The sequence below is a fragment of the Neophocaena asiaeorientalis genome, unplaced genomic scaffold (genome assembly GCF_003031525.2).
Source record: "Neophocaena asiaeorientalis asiaeorientalis breed wild unplaced genomic scaffold, Neophocaena_asiaeorientalis_V1.1 scaffold1, whole genome shotgun sequence".
In the NCBI taxonomy this organism is placed as follows: domain Eukaryota; kingdom Metazoa; phylum Chordata; class Mammalia; order Artiodactyla; family Phocoenidae; genus Neophocaena; species Neophocaena asiaeorientalis.
In genome coordinates, this window is record NW_020171981.1 from 1,459,026 (window position 1) to 1,477,222 (window position 18,197).

General features: G+C 38.0%; 1 protein-coding gene across 1 annotated transcript; it reads left to right on the forward strand.

Moving 5' to 3' along the window:
- Window positions 1-5,417: 5,417 nt before the first annotated feature.
- KRT222 (keratin 222) lies at window positions 5,418-12,796 on the forward strand. Its single transcript, XM_024742098.1, has 6 exons — window positions 5,418-5,513; window positions 9,141-9,269; window positions 9,994-10,214; window positions 11,775-11,851; window positions 12,031-12,166; window positions 12,568-12,796. Exons 1-6 carry the CDS (start codon window positions 5,418-5,420, stop codon window positions 12,794-12,796), a joined length of 888 nt encoding a protein of 295 aa, XP_024597866.1.
- Window positions 12,797-18,197: the final 5,401 nt, after the last annotated feature.

Sequence of the window (18,197 nt, forward strand, 5' to 3'; positions counted from 1 at the left end):
GGGGGGGTTCTTCCCTTTTTTTTGGTAAAGAGAATTAAGCCTCTTATTTTTCATTTGTATTTGCCCTTATAAGCCTTCTCTGATCTCCTCAGCAAAAAGTAATTACTCCCTCCTCAGAGGTGCCTTTCTGTGGCACTTCCCACTTTCTATCTTGAATTGAAGCAGTTTCAACAGGATCAGTATCTGTTTCCTTTCTGCACCCCTCCTGGTGCCCAGCACACTGCCCAGAGCTAACACTCAGAAAAGGCCCTGGACGACAGGAGAGAGCCTTGCGGTGATGGAAATGTCCTGTATCTTGACTGCATCAGTGTCGATATCCTGGTTGTCATTTTGTCCCTTTGTTCATAAGATGTTACTATTGGAGGTGCTCAGTAAAGGGCATGTGGGATTTCTCTGTCCTCTTCCTTACAGTTGAATCTACAATTACCTCAAAAGTTTCATTTAAAATTTTAAATGTCCTTGAATGAATGAACACATGTGAATTATGAACTGTCAAGTAATAGTTACAGAGTACTATCAAGAGAAATACAGGCCAGGATGAACAGAAGAAAACTCACAGCTGCATTCAGGGTAAGAGTTGAGCAGAATTAAGCGATGCCTTTAGGAAACTATGGGGACTATCAACCAGGATGCTAAAAACTGCTGTGCAGGGCAGGAAGCTATGAGAATGGACTAGGTAAAAAAAAAAAAAAAAAATTAACAAAATTAAAATGTTTAGCAACATGGGTGGACCTAGAGATTATCATACTAAGTGAAGCGAGTCAGAGAGAAAACGACAAATACCATATGCTAGCACTTATATGTGGAATCTAAAATATGACATAAATGAACCTAGCTACAAAACAGAAACAGACTCACAGACATAGAGAACAGACATGTGGTTGCCAAGGCGGTGAGGTGGGGGAGGGATGGATTGGAAGTTTGGGATTAGCAGAGGCAAACTCTTATATACAGAATGGATAAACAACAAGGTCCTACTGTATAGCACAGGGAACTCTATTCAATATTCTGTGATAAATCATAATGGAAAAGAATATGAAAAAGAATGTATATATATGTATAACTGAATCAGTTTGCTGTACAGCAGAAATTAACACAACATTGTAAATCAACTATATTTCAATAAAATAAATTTTTTAAAATGTTTAAAGAGAGACAAAAAGACAAAATCCAAGAAAGAATGAATGCAAGTAAAAGGGATTAAATTGTCTAGAATAAACTAAGATAAGGGGAAATTAACTAAGACTAGACTCTCCAGGACACTTACCAGAAGACAGCAGGGCCAATGTCATCAGGTTAGGGTTAGGGTTAGGGTTAAAATCAGTATTTCAATGGCAGGAAGGGAAGCTAAGGGAACACCTGTCAAATTGGTGAAGAAGATGTACTTGGGACCCAACAAAGATCTCTCTTTCAGGGACCAGAAAAGAAAGGCCAATATTGTGGCTCAAGTGGGACCAGTGGATGGGTGCACAGTTTTAGCCTAAGAGCTACAACTTCAAAGGTTGGGACCTCCAGATGAAAAAGGGGTAGAGAAAAGAAAATTGAACTATTCCTGGATAGTTTTGTTTAGCGCTTATGGTCTGCAGTGATGACAATATAACATGCATTGTATTTGTAAAACACTGAAACTGTTTATAGTTGGTATCCTAAACTGGCCTCACTCTCTAGTAATGGTCATTTTTGGAGCATGAAACATCCATGTGTTGGGCTGCAATGAACAAGGTAGGAAGGGGAGTGCTGTGGAAAATGCCAGAGAAAATAGGACCCAAAAGCCAAATCTTTGGTTAGAGAAGTAGCCCTGGGTTTTACTCTTGAGTTTCAACAGCAAAGAATGAATTCAGTATCTGCCAAGAACGCACTGGTGTGTGTACCATGCCTTGATTAATCACCCGACACGAAATGCATGTGCAGGACATATGGAAATGCGTGTCAGCTTCGCTCACGCACCTTGAAACATGCTGGAAAATGCTGACAAACACGTTCCAACACAGATCTGTCTAATTATATTCTTAATTGATACATGAAACACAAGATTAAACCAGATCGTGTGCAGGCATGTTCCTGTGAGAAAAATCAGCAATATAACAAAAAGAGGACAAACTAGCAAAGTAAAGTCCTGTCACTTACAACAATTTTTTTAAAGTACAAAAAAATACATCTTTATTTGCTGATGAATTATGCATCTATAATCCTATTAAATGGCGTGACTGATTTAAAAAGAAATTCACAATATTTAAGCTGCTAAAGAAATTACACTTAGTAAGCAAAATAATACCCGAGCTCTATGAGATTATCCCCTAAATTAAAAGATCGGTTAGACTGATATGTCTGTCTAAAGAAAAGAGATTTGTATTTACAAATGCCTGGAGGAGAAATCCACTTGATAGAAACTTGTGTCACCATCAGTTCTATCTGGTACACTCTTTTTTTTTGGCTGCGTTGGATCCTCGTTGCTGCGAGAGGGCTTTCTCTAGTTGCGGCGAGCGGGGGCTACTCTTCGTTGAGGAGCCCCGGCTTCTCTGTGGGGACATCTCTTGTTGCGGAGCACAAGCTCTAGGCGCGCAGGCTTCAGTAGTTGTGTCTTGTGGGTTGCTCCGCAGCATGTAGGATCTTTCCGTACCAGGGCTCTAACCTGTGTCGCCTGCATTGGCAGGAGGATTCTTAACCACTGCGCCACCAGAGAAGTCCCTCTGGTACACTTCTTAGAATAAAACCTGATCACAACATTTATGTGTAAGACAGGCAAAACACTAAATGGATTAAGATTCGGGACCCTCGTATACAACAAAATTAGGTACTTGAATGGGTGCCCAAGTGCATTACATTACAAGTACATACAGGGACTTCCCCCACAGCCCCATGGTTCCTGAGCACTTTAAACATGGCTCATCCAAATTGAGATGGGCATAAAAATACACACTGGATTTCAAAGACAGTATCAAAAATAAAGGATGTAAAATATCTCATTAATAATTTATATTGGGGCTTACCAGGTGGCGCAGTGGTTGAGCGTCCGCCTGCCGATGCAGGGGACACGGGTTCGTGCCCCGGTCCGGGAAGGTCCCACATGCCGCGGAGCGGCTGGGCCCATGAGCCATGTCCGCTGAGCCTGCGCGTCCGGAGCCTGTGCTCCGCAACGGGAGAGGCCACAACAGTGAGAGGCCCGCGTACCGCAAAAATAAATAAATAAATTAATAATAATAATTTATATTGAGGGAATTCCCTAGCAGTCCAGTGGTTAGGACTCAGCACTTTCACTGTTGGGACCCGGGTTCAATCCCTGGTGGGGTAACTAAGATCCTGCAAGCTGTGCGGCGTGGCCAAAAAAAAAAACAAATTTATATTGATGACATGATATATCTCAGATATATAAAATATAATATTAAAATTCATTTCACTTGTTTCTATCTTTTGATATGACAACTAGAAAGTTTAAATTACGTATGTGGTTTGCATTTGTGGCTTGCATTCCATTTCTATCGAAAGCACTGCTATAGGGTAGAAATACCCGAGAGGCTCGTTTCAGATGCAGATTGCCAGGCCTGCCCTCCGGGGAATCTAGTTCAGCTCTCTGTATTTTAGGCAGAGAACAGCAGGAGCTACATAAAGCAACAAGAGTTTAATTCTTTCCGGATTCTCCTCCCACTATCAATGCCTGATTCTCTTCCTATTTCTCAGTTGCAATTACCAAAAAAAGAGAATCAGTTTGTCCTAAATAATCATAAGTGATGCTCTTCAGTCAGAGCTTTTGGGTCAGGCTACCTCATAGGTCTCTGACCTACAGATTGTTTATCCTTGGGTCAAGTGTCTAGCCCAGGCCAATCCACTGTGACCAGTGGGGAGGGTGGAGGAGGCATGGGTCAAATGAAACAGAGTACAAGAATGACCTGGAAACTCGCCTCTCAGCAGGGGCTCTGGTCAGCCAGCTTTCTTTGGAGACGACTGTGGGAATGCCCAGCACGGATTGGACTGGCCAGTAGTGAGTTAATTCAGAAATTAAAAGAGCACGATGCACATTCAAAGGCCCTGTGAGCATTAGAGCCAAAGATTGATTACTTCCTGAACTACACTCCAGATACACTTTCAGCCAAGCCACTCTACAAATAACAACAGTGATAGATCTAATCTCAAAAATATTTTAATATTTATATATATAAAGTTTATATATAAACTTTCTAGTTGTCATATCAAAAGATAGAAACAAGTGAAATGAATTTTAATATTATATTTTATATATCTGAGATATATCATGTCATCAATATAAATATCTAACAACCAGCTTGCCAGGCTAAACAAGGAATTTAGGTGGGGAGAGACATAATGCAGGGGCAGATGGGACAATATTTGGAATACAGCCAAGGAGTCAAAGTTCCAGTCCCAAGGATGCCATAACATCACCATACGTCCTTGGGAAAGATGCCCTAACCCCTCCTGCCTCAGGCTTGTCATCTTTACAGGTTACAAAATGACAGGGATTGTGACTACTGAATGGAATGACAGTCGTAAAGGTGCTTTTTAAAGTTAGAAGAGCGGCACAAATGTTATATTTACAAGTAGGAGCTATCATTAACTCTGTTTACTCATGAAGGGGTAACCCCACAATACATCTTACCTCAATGAACACATCCTGCTCAGGGACCATCTGATCGTATTTCTTCAACCTTATTAAAACGTTGGAAATGTTAACTGTCAGCTCTCACACTCTCTTAGCACTTACTTCCAGCCATAGCTTCATCTGTAATGTACCTTCAGGAATTCACCACAATATATCAAAGCCTGCGGTCAGACCAGCAGCCCACCATGAGCCATGCAGCATGTATTTAAGAGAAATACTGTCAGTCAGTCCTGCGGCGGATGACAACTGTCAGCTGAATCTGATGGTAGCTTTTTCCAATAACTGTCAGAATATTCAAGGTTTACAACATATTCTAATGCCCTCCCACAGCATTTCTGTGTAAATTATCCAAATGGTGAGGAAAGCCATAAAAGGAAAGCTTAGTTACCATGTTTTGAGCCCAGATTTATTTCCACGCAATATCTTGGGAAAACAAAATACAATTTTCTTTACGTTATGCCCCATTTCCTTTCCACAAGCTAAATTAACTTCCCCCCGCAAATGTGCTCAGTTTTAGAGAACCAATTCAAGAATACTGAGACCGTTTTCATTTTTCTGTTACTTTACAGAGAGCCTGACACTTCTGCTAGATCAACAACAATAGGAGAAAAGGGTTTATCAAATATTTGCATAATTGATTAGAAACCCGGGATATCCGTGGCTTCCGGGGAAAAAAAGGAGCTCTGTGTCTTTAAGGCTCCATGGAGCTGTCTCTGCGCGCGATGCAGACGGTGCAGGTTCTGCGGCAGAGACTCATCCTATCGATAAGGTTCTGATAGCCAAGGTGGAGGATGGGAAAAGAATGGAGCTGTCCCAGCTACTCAATGAGATCAGGGCAAACTATGAAAAGCTCCTCACCAGAAATCAGATAGAGACCGTGCTCTCAACAAGGATCCAGGTAATGATTTCATACAGACAGGCATCTTCCAGGATAAGGAGACAATCCATGTCTATCCAATTCCTGTCTCGGCCTCTCTGAGGTACAGTATTTCCTTTTCAATGCAGCATATACTGGGGAAGGAATTTAGGTTTTACTGCAAAGTGACTGGGACTACAGGGGGAAAGGCTGTGATTATTCCTGTTAAATAACCATTAAATGAATGTTGATTGATACATTTGATTTTTATATAAATCATGAGGTTACTATCATTAACAAAACATGGAATCAACATACAGTAAAATGGTGCAACTCTAATCTCTTTTAGACATCCTACAGGAAGGAACATTTCAGATACCCTTCGAAGCTATTATGGAGTTATTTATAGAGATAATATAAATAACATCTTTAAAATGACAAGCTTTATAGTAAGATTTATTAGCTTCCACACTTTGCAAGATAAAACTAAGTAAAATATTTCTAAAAGGTTTCTATCATTTTTTAATGAGTTCAATTTTATACCAGATTGTTATAAATAGAAATCATCTGAGTATGTGAACATGGCATTCAGAAACAATGATATAAATTGGGACAATCAAAACTGCCAAATCGAAAATGACTTTCTACTTCAACGACAGGTTTTTGCTTTTGTACTAAAAGATGAGAAATGTTTATTTCTAATACTAAGCATGCAATATTTAAGTATTTTTTAAAAAGAGAGTCAAGTTAAATAAGAGCTAAATCCTAATTTCATAGACTTACTTTGTTTTAAAGTGACAATCACCTTTAGTAATAAATTAAGTTCTCATCTCTAAACAAATGAATAAACAACTCTTTTAGAAACAAAGATTCAGAAATTCAGGGATTTTTTTTTTTCAGTTTACCTATCATATCTGAGTACAAGTTCTATTCCAAGCACCCAAACACAGCAAAGAGTTTACTTAAGAACATACCCAAAAGGGAAAAAATATTGCTGGGAAATCATAGGACATTACTGCATGCAATTCATTTTTAGTAACAACATACATTTAACTTCTGGGTAACATTTTCAGTCTTCATAAAGAATTATCAGCATCGTAGATGAAGCAAATTCACTGGGATATTTGATTTAAGTGTTGGAATAGTTCACTCACCTTTTACAAAGAGAAGAAAACAATTAACAGGTGACAATTTCTAAAAATTATAAGCCAAATAAACATTTTATTTTGCAATAATAGAAATACAAGTTATTTAGTTTACAAGTCATTATGCTGAAATGAATAAAGTGAAAAAGCAAGACTACAGTAAGTTTTGTTTCATCTTCTTAACATAAAACTACTTTAGGGGATTTTTTTTTTTTTTTTTTTTTTTTTTGGCGGTATGCGGGCCTCTCACTGTTGTGGCCTCTCCTGTTGCGGAGCACAGGCTCCGGACACACAGGCTCAGCGGCCATGGCTCACGGGCCCAGCCGCTCCGCGGCATGTGGGATCCTCCCGGACCGGGGCACGAACCCGTGTCCCCTGCATCAGCAGGCGGACTCTCAACCACTGCGCCACCAGGGAAGCCCTTTAGGGGATTTTTTTTCAAAGAATTTAGAAAATCAACGGGAATAAATTCAAAGCCTGATTACTTACTTATTACAAAATAAACATAAGCTAATTTAGTTATTTACTGCTGTATAACAAACCGCTCCAGAACTCGGCGGATTAAAACAATTGTATTGTCTCTCACGATGCTGTGGCTTGACTGGGTTCAGTGGGGCTTATTCTTCTGTTGCACGTGACATTGGCTAGGACTTCAGTCATCTTGGGGCAAAACTAGGTTGGGACATCCAGGGTGGCTCACTCCTGAGTCTGGCACCTTGGCAGGGCATTTCTGAAAGGCTGGCTCAGCTGAGACAACTGGGCCTGTTTCTCTCCATCTGGCCTCTCTACATGACCTCTGCAACAGGGTAACCAGATCTCTTACATGTTGGCCCAGAGCTCCCAAAATCGTAGGAGTGGAAGTCATCAGGGCTTCCTAAGGCTTAGGCCTAGAACTGGCACTTCAGCTATATTCTACTGGCTAAAACAAGACACAGGTTATCCCAGATTCAGTGTGGAAGAGGACCAAACAAGGACATGAATTTGGGGAGGTGTGATTCATTGGGAGCCATCTTCGGAATCTAGCTACAACACAAGCCTAGCTGCCAGCTCCTCACTCAACATCCAAGAGACCAGCATTTTTATGCTCTTCTATTTCCAAAATTCTTGTCATCCTCTTTTGTAGTTGCTCTGATATGTGTTGCTGCTTGGCTTTGCCAACTTAACACTAAGAATAAGTGATACAACAAACCAAAAGAAATGAATGAATTTTGTTGTCTAATACCTCATGCTAAACTTTATTGACTTTCATTTAATCCAATATTTCCTTTTAAAAAGCATCTATTGGGCTTCCCTGGTGGCGCAGTGGTCGAGAGTCCACCTGCCGATGCAGGGGACGCGGGTTCGTGCCCCGGTCCAGGAAGTGCAGTAGGAGCAATGTATGGAATTGATTGCAGTATTTTGAAGCAAAAATGAGAACTTCTTAATGTATTTATAAAAATGCATTTTAAAATGTAAAAAATTTAATTTGGTGGTACAATAGATTTTTATTTATTTATTTTCTGTACGCGGGCCTCTCACTGTTGTGGCCTCTCCCGTTGCGGAGCACAGGCTCCGGACGCGCAGGCTCAGCAGCCATGGCTCACGGGCCCAGCCGCTTTGCGGTATGTGGGATCTTCCCGGACCGGGGCAGGAACCCGAGTCCCCTGCATGGGCAGGCGGACTCCCAACCACTGCGCACCCTAACGTGCCTTCTAAAAAAGGTAAATCAACAATGGGTTCTCGTAATACAGAAGTCTATTATAGAATCTCTAATGCCTATGATAACTTAACTCTCTAAATGTTTCATAATACACTTTCTAGCAGTATTGTAAATTACCCTGTAAATTATTGTAAAGTATCCTGTCCATATACCCAGTCCTAGAAATGATCAGTTTAGGATATATAGCTGTTTATCTGCTTTTATGAAGCAGCCTACAAGAAAATATGGGGGGTGGGGGTGGGCAGTAGCTAATTTTCTATCTTTCTTCCTTAATGATACCATAAACAATAGAAAGTTAAGAATCAGAGGTCTCAGGACTTCCCTGGCAGTCCAGTGGTTAAGACTTCACCTTCCAGTTCACGGGGTGCGGGTTCAATCCCTGGTTGGGGAGCTAAGATCTCACATGCCTCGCGGCCAAAAAACCAAAACATAAAACAGAAGCAATATTAACAAATTCAATAAAGACTTTAAAAAAATGGTCCACATCAAAAAATTAAATAAAATAAAAAAGAATCAGAGGTCTCAAACTTAGGTCCTGCAACCTTACTTCTCATTAAATGTATTTTTCTACGTTTCATAAACTGTCATGGTAGGAAAAGAATTTTGAGATTTATTTTACATCCTAGAGAACTGAGGCTGAGACTGCAATTGACTCGCTCATGAATTTAATTAATTAGTAACTGAGCACCAAGCAGAACACGCATTGGTCATTTAAAAATTTAAAGAAGAAAACTATTTGATTCCTGTACTATTTTTCTACAACTGCTTTTAAATGTCTCACTTTCAAGAGTGCTTTTGTTATTGTTGTTGTTGGATTTCTTCTAGTTAGAGGAAGATCTAAGCAAAAAAATGGACAAAGATGAAGAGGCTTTAAAGGCGGCTCAAGCAGAACTCAAGGAAGCCCGACGCCAGTGGCATCACCTGCAAGTGGAAATTGAATCTCTCCATGCCGTGGTGAGAATCATCTCAAAAGCAACTGGCCCATTGAATCCCCAGATGTTATCTGATTAAGAGAGGGAAAGGAATAATGTCCATTACTGGCCAGTGAGAAACTGAAAATCAGACCACTGAATTCCATCCATGGACCTAGTTCAACTACCGCCCTGCCTCCATCATGGCAATAACTATTATCAACTCACTCAAGGTTTATTCACACCTTTAAAAATGAAATAACCCTCGCTTATCATCCTGGGCTTCTCTAATTGTTAGAGTGGGGGAATAGAGCCTTTGTCATTATCCAAAGTCATAACAGTGGGGAGTCTTATCCATACCACTGAGAATTCTAATAGAAAAATATTTAAACACTTTCTGAAAATGCCTTTTATAAGCCGTCTGCTCTGGCTTTGATATTTAATATTCTATATTTTTCAATATTTAAGAAATCAAATAAATTAGGGTGATAATAAACTAATCACACTGCAGATTTTTTTTTGGCCATAAGAATTATCACAGGATTCCTTTGAAATAGTAAGCTCTCTAGCTGTAAATAGAAAATACAACTTTTTAAAATTTGGGTCATACCTAAAGCTGTAAGGAAACACCTCTTGCATAAGGGCTGTACAATTATTGCAACCTTTTTAAGAAAGAAGAGAACTCAATAGGACAAAGACATTGCAAATCAGATTTCAGAAACACAGTTAGCTTCCCTGATTCACTGATGAAGATCTGTACAAAACAGGAAAGGGGCCTTGAAAACTCCCTACACGCCAGTGAACAACATTACCAGATGCAGCTGCAAGACCTAGAGGCAGTGATTGAAGGACTAGAAAAAGAGCTACAGGAAGTAAGGCGTGGCATCGAAAAGCAGCTTCAAGAGCATGAGATGCTCCTCAACACGAAGATGAGGCTAGAACAAGAAATCGCAACTTATCGCCGCCTCCTGGAAAAGGAAGAAATCAGGTACCTAATTCCATACAGTGAGTGAGCAGAAATACAGAGCCACTTATGTCACTGAGATAGAGAAATTAAATCTAAAACCCATCATCACCAAGGCATGCTCACGGAGTTCCTACCACAAAACAGGATTAGCAGTCACTGCAAACAATATGTGGGAGAACTATTTCCAGCCTCCCAAATTATGAACAGACTAGCCAAAGTCAGGGACATTAGCTACGACAAAGAGCACAGCAAGCCTAGAACAAAATGTAAACAATTCTCCATCGCTACAAAAATGACCTTCCTTAACTTTCTCACTTTCCTTGCCATTCACCCCTTTTAGAATTAGTCAGTGCCTTCTATGGACCACCCACAAAGAAAGTTTGAAAAATTCACACATTACCACATTCCCCCTCCCACAAGGGCCCGCTCCCAACACACATCAAACACCAAAATAATAATAACCATTATTATAACCATAATAAACAACCACGGAAAGCAATGTTGTTCTGAGTACATGATTTGAAAGATTTCCAGATATCCTGGTAACGAAAGGTATCAAAAGAGGAATTCTTATTAATTCACATAATTTCATAATCTGCAATCACTTATAAGGTCATATGGCTTTGAGCACAGCACAATGTACAATTTTCCGTGTTCCCGTAAAAAGAAAACCTTTATTCCTGCTTACTTCAGAATTCTGAGTCCTCTATAAAACTGGATGAAACTACTTTCACCTATAATAAATCTCGACATTTACTAAATCTTTGAAAAACATAAATTGAATTAAAAATATTCCACTTACTAGCTAAGTGATGCTGGGAAAGTTACTGAATCTTTCTGTCCCTCAGTTTTCTCATCTATAAAATGGGAATAATATTGCCTACCTCAAAATTGCTGAGGATTAAATGAATTGTTTGTAAAGTGCTTAAAACAGTGCTATGTAAATATATATATAGCTATATACATATAATTTATGCATTATGAAATAAAATGGTTGTAAATTTTATTTAATGCCTAATCATTCAAGATCTTGATAAAGTGGTCTTTAACATTCCTTTAATACAATTTTTTAAATTGTATCATGCTATATTTAAGATACACAGGTATCTTAAATTTATTTAAGATAAATATACGAAGTATCAAGAAAAATATAATGAACTCCCATGTTTAAGAAGTGAAACATTTACAATGTTATTGAAGTCCCCCCCAATCCCCACCCACAGCACCTAAACCACACCCCCACCAATCTCATTCTCTTCCCTCAGTCTAACGTGGCTCCTGGAGCTGATGCTTATGTCTCATTAGTCTCATTATATATCCCTAAGCAAAATGTGAAATTGTTTTGCATGTTTTTTAACCTTGATAAAATTAGCTACAATGTATCTTTCTTTCCCCACTCAATGTTATACTTGGGAGATTGTTCCCTACAGATAGAGTATACCCTTAGTTCACTAATTTTCACTGCTAAGTAGTATTTCCTTTGTATGACTATACTACAATTTATCCATTCTCTTATTTGTGAGCATTTGTTTCAATTACATGCTAATACAATGTTGCTCCTATAATTCTTTCCAATTTCAGATATTATGGTTGCATCCAAGGTGGGAAAAAAGAACAAAAACCTACCACAAGTAGAGTTGGTTTTGTTTTACCTTCAGGTGAGTTTCTGATATAAGTTAACTAACTTAAAAAGTGAAATGCCTGTTTATAGGGATTATAAATAAATACTCTAAAGTAGCAAAAACAAGCAATATTTGAATAAAGTTTGACATACAAATTGACTGTGAATAGTACTTCAACATTGTAATTTAATATTTCATAAATAATATTTTCACAGCCATTATAAATGAAATATCTTTTTCAACAAAAGTCCCACAGAAGTATGAGAACGAAAAAGTGGAAACAGTGACCAAACAAGCAATATTAAATGGAAATGTCGTGAAAGAAAGCACTGAAGCTCATGGCACTATTCAGTAAGTAAAAAATTTTGACCAACAGTGAACATATGCCAAAAAAATTAACTTCAATTGAGTAATCTCAGCAATCTTTGAACGTTTCCAAACATAATTTTATATATTGTGATTTTTAACCTGACATGATAAATATACGTAAACAAAAACTCAGATGAAGTACTATATTCTCAATTGACCATTTTTCCAAAAATATAACCAAAGCATGAGAATTCCATAGAATCAGTTAGACATTTTATTCATATGATTTTTAAAGAATATAAATAATAAATGCCACAATGTAAATTATAAAAATTTAAAATGTAAATATAAATTACATTTCTTGATTTATTTTTCATATACAATACACGTTTTTTACTATAGCCATACTTCTTCATATAGAAAGATTTATTTTATCATTTCAGGACAGAGAAAGTGGATGAAGTTATTAAAGAATGGGAAGGTTCCTTCTTTAAAGATAACCCTCGATTAAGGAAAAAATCTGTTTCTCTTCGATTTGATCTTCATTTAGCAGCCACTGATGAAGGGTGTTTACAGACTAAGCAGGATAATCTACCAGATATAGAAGTCAGGCTTATCATGAGAAGATCATGCAGTATCCCCTCTATCAAACCTCCATCAGCAGCTAATTAATCCAAAGACAGTATTTGACTTGATGTGAAAATGACATTAGATTGGACCAAGGTAGGCCTGCTGACCACCTTCTGTCCCAAAATGTAAGTTACTAAGTGTGTATGTTATGACCAATGTATGACTCTTCAGAAAAAAAAAGGGGGGGGGGACAAAATGTCTCTGAATCTAATTATAGCTGTATTTTTTGGACAGAGGGAGCGTAAACTCAGAAATTTAGTACAGTTTCTATTTTATTTATTCTCCAAATAGTCTTCTTTTTCCCTTGAAATTTTTATCAGAGACTGTAAGCATTAAGATGGTTTAGTTAAGCCTTTGAAATTTCACTCAGTGTCTGAACATTCTAAGGAAAATGGAATAGTCTGTTTAAATATGACTGTATTATATTAAGAACCACACTGAGTTATTCATCATTATTCCATGACTGGTTATATCTAAAAAGATTTTTCTACTTAAAAAAAGAAAGCAATTATAAATGAACCTTTAAAGAGGACTATTCACTTAACCAAATGTTTCCCTTTTGAGATAATAATTTGCACAGGTAGAAAAATAAAAGTTATCTTCTGTAAGATGTTTTGAGCAAACTATAGAACACACCCCAGGGCTAATTTGATGATTAAATTAATCTTCATCTGAAAGTTTTTTGTAATCATTATCTGATTTCCAGAGAGTTAACTTTATTCTAAGAACTTTAAAGTTTGCGTCCTCCCCCACAAAAAAATCAGAAGTCCAGCTGCACAAAAAGAACATGAAAGCTAGTTACTCCAATTACTAGAACAGTTAATTCAACCTCTCACCATCCCAACTTTTCCATCTGTAAAGTTAAATGTGATTAATTTGAGTCTCTGATGCAAGCATTAAAGATACTCTATAAAGTATTATAAATATTTCTTGCGAACATTTATGTGAATTAAGATAACAGTGTTGTTTAAACATTTATGTGAATTAAGATAACAGTATTGTTATCTAAGCTAAGAGTATTTACAGGATTTATGTTTTTAAATTGTTCAAACTCTAATAAATATGGATAGAAAATATATTTGTGAATAAGTCAAGTATTGTTGCAAAGTTTTTTAAACAACCTAATTTGTTTAATACAGGTATATTTAAAGACCTTAAATAATAAATACCTGTTTTAAAACATTAGAAATTTATAGGCTATCAATTTTTTTCTAAGCAGAAAAAAACATTGAGTACAACTCACCATACTTTTTTCCCAGCTAAAGTATCATCTAAGGGCTACAGCTGTTAGCATATTAATACAGCCTTTACAACTCTCCCTCTCTCTTTCTCTCTTCTTTCTTTCAACCAAAAAAAAAAAAAAAGTATATTTTAACCAGAAGAAAATTATGTTAAATAATCTTTAACATAATACAGGGAATCGCATTTAAATTTTCTTTTGATTACATCATATTTCTTTTAGCCTGGCTTATTCTGTTTAGTAAAAGGGATGATTTTGTTTTGTCAAGGATACAACAGCATGTTAAGTGCTTATTCTTGCCTAAGCATCTGACCTAAAATACATCCTACACATAAAAATGTTTTCATTCAATGTTAGTTAAATGCTACTAACTTTATTAAAGCTTTGGAAATGCAATCGTATAAGCTATTGTACTAAAGTTACTGTACTAAGTAACAGTATCATAAATAAAGAAATACATCTAGTGTAATCTATATGCAGTGTCAGAAAACTTAGTACTGGGCATCATGAATGTAACTGCTTGTTATAGTAATTCCACTACGCAGCTATTGTGTGTATTACGTGTACATTTTAAAATACAGGACTTGAATTTATAACAGAGTTTTATTTGCTTTGGGGCATTTTAAATTGGGATATGAATTTACCAAAGTAAATGATACCACTACAATAAAAAAAAAAAGTTGAAACATGAACTACAAACCTGCATTGTTTCTGAGTTTGATACATTGTTTTAATTGTTCCAATATTGTTAGCTCAGTTGGGGGATGAAGAAAACTGTAACCAAGGTGCACAAAAGCACAATTTTTATACTTGTTTTAACAACAGAAAAATTAAGAAGAGTATAACCTAATAAATGGTATATTCTAATTAAAAATAAAAATAATCCCATGATCCTGGGAAAAGTATAATAACAGGAGCCACCATTTGCAGAGTGCTCACTCTACTCCTGGCCCTGTACTCAGCCTCTTCGTACACAATCTCTGATTCTTACAACAATCCCACAGATGAATATTATCCTCACTTGATGGATGAATAGAAATGAATATTCTTCAAATCTCTCTGAAATGGTTCAAATGCACCCTTCCATAACAAAATACAAAAGTAAATAATAATTCCAGTTACCAACAATTGCAGGATATCAGCCCTGGGACTGTCAGTAATGACCCACGTAACCAGGAAGGAATCACTTAAATTCCCTAGGCCTCAATTTTCACACCTGAAAATTAAGAGAAAGATGGTGGTTGATCAGAACTCCTATGCTGCCTACCTCACAGAAATGTTTGAAATAATATACATGTGAAAATATTTGGCAAAGCACTACTCAAATATACAGTACTATTTGGATGAAAATGGTCACTGGGAGAGAAGAATTTGTGAGGACAATTGTAGATGACGATGAGTAAGTAATAGTTCAAACACAACAGGTAAAGAGAATGTTTTAAATTCTTCAATTAATGCCAGAAGAGTTATTCTTTCCCAGTGAGTTACCCAATTTGACCTGTTCTACCATGATAGTTTAAAGTACAAAATGTTCTCCAAAGTAAAAAAAAAAAAGTTTAAAATAATTTGAAAGCTTCCAATGGAATCATGTTATGGTACATGGGCCAAAATATAAACTTCAGTTAAATAATATGTATACACACATTACTCAAATTAGCAACACATGAAATGAGAGGAAAGTCTGTGCACAGGGTAGACTTTAGTGCTACATTTATAAGTTATGGCCATCATGTACACATAGATTGCCAACATTCATGGGCATACTACAAAGAAACATTTTGAAATAAGGTGTATGTGCAAACCAGTACAAGCCTTTTCCAGTTTCCCTCACCCATTTAGACCCTAGACCAGGATTGGCAAACTTTGTAAAAGCCCACATAGCAATTATTTTAGGTTTTTCGCGCCATACAATCCCTGTAGCAACTATACAACTCTGCCCTTATAGCTGAAAGCAGCTGCTACATAAATAATATGTAAATAAGTGGGCATGGCTGTGTCCTAATAAAACTACAAAAACAGAAGGCAGCCCAGTCCTGGCCTGCACCTGCAGTTTGCTGTCACCTGCCCTGGACCCTCAAATAAGACCTGTGGATGACAGACCATACCCCAGGTTCTCCAGGACCATTCTGTTTTCAAACACTTTCATCCTTTTCCACACCGTGTGTCAAAGTTCATGTCCCAAATCCCCAGGTATTTTGAAGGTAATGCAGAAGGCTGTAAAAACAAACCATACTTTGTCGAAGTCTACAAAACCTCGTGAATCACTCAGACCTGGAAATCTTCCGGGCTTCAATATTTCACAACAATTTCTAGTGATAGCAACTGAATAGCCATAACTTCTGCCTTCACAGAAACAGCTGAGAAAACTAGCTTATTTCACCAGTTTTCCTAGAGCCAGAATTTTTTTTAATATCCAGACTTTATAAGCTATTTGGCTCAGACAGAGTTCTGTTCTCCCTTTCCCTATTTTAAGGGGGAAAAAATCCATTGAAAAAAGCTTCATCAGAACAAACTACAGACAAATTGCATGGTTCAGTGTTTGGTTCAAAATCTTTTTTGAGTCACAGAACTCTTTGGAAATCTGTTAAACTCCAAACCCTCTATCTGGGGGTTAAAAAAAAAAAGCATCTAAAAAGTGTGTACAATTTTAAAGCGTTATATAGGAATAAACCTCCTAGAAGCAATTCGCACAGACTACTAGGTGTCCAAGGACTATGGGTTTTTCCTTGTTCTCTCCCATTTTCTCCTCTTTCTTCCTTCCCACTCATGGTTCTCATTCTACCCCTAATTGTCTCCCTCCCAGCTTCTTCCCACACTACTGTAGAAAGAAATCAAAGAGACCTGGGCTTCACTCCCAGCTTAATCACTTACTAGTTTTGACTTCCCTGCTTGGAGCGGGGGAAGAAGTATCTCAAGGAAATATGAGCAGTGTCAGAGAGGAAAGCAGGCCAAGTTCCTGAATCTTGCTGCCAGAAAGAAAACTAAACTACTTGGTCCTAAGACTATCACTGTGGTCTACCATAAGGCGCCTGCAAGGGCTCCCAATGGCTTCACAGTTACATGTAGCTGAACAGTCATGTTAATGATGCATACCACGTTTTCCAGGAATAATCACCATTCCAAAAGTCTGACCTGCAGTTCCCATAAATATCCCTGTCCATGCAAGATCATATGTGCTGATGGTTGCCTGGGGAAAAATCAACAGCAACTCAGTGTAAGCTGAATCCACTCTTCAGTCTTAATCTCTAGGGCTTTCTCTCTTTTATATTCCTCCTTTCTTAATTCTGCAAATCTTTGGAGCACAGAAGGAGCCAAAGGGAAGAAAATGAGATAGCCATTCATTTATTCACTCCACAAATAAGAGCACTTGAATGGGCACTGCTCCAGATGTCAAAAGCCCCCCCCCCCTCAAAGAGCTTTCATCCTGCATCCTGATGGGAAGAAAAAGACAACAATATAAGCACATAACAAATAGAGGATGTTAGGTGGTGATAAATACTGTAGAAAAAAACAAAGCACAAACCATGAATGGAGGTTGGGGAATGAGATGCAGTTTTAAATAGGTCAGGAAAAACCTACTGAGAAGGTGCCGACATCTGAGTAAAGACCAGGAGGTGAGAAAGTGTATCAATGTCACTACTCCTCCGAGATCCCCTCCTTTCCTTTTCCACCATTTTTGTGCCACTCTGTTCACACTACAGTGTGCTTTGTTCCTAACACCCGGCACCTGCAGCTTTTCTGCAGAAGACTGCCTAGAGATGACACAACCCAGCACCTGCCCCGGCACCGCACTTGCCCAGACCCCTCCCCTGAAAGCCAGAGAAAGAAGGTACTGGGCTTAGCACGGAGTCCTAATCACTGGACCGCCAGGGAATTCCCTGATGCTTATATATTTTTAAAAAGCAATTTCGTATACATTATCTCAAGCACCACTCAGGCCCCCCATTATCCTTTGATGACCTCCTTTTTAGTCTTTCCCTTTAACATGCTCTTCAACTTCACTAATCTCTAATCATGAGTATAAAAATATTGGAGGTGTAAGAACCGGACAGTGGGTTCAGCTAGACAGCTTTGCTGACTTCTGGAGATGCCCTAGCCCCTGCTGGCACACCCAGGATGATGGCTAATGGCAGCCGGAGAATTCAATCAGTCACCCTAAATGTCAACACTGTTTTCAAGTAATTTCAGATCCTTCTCGCTCCA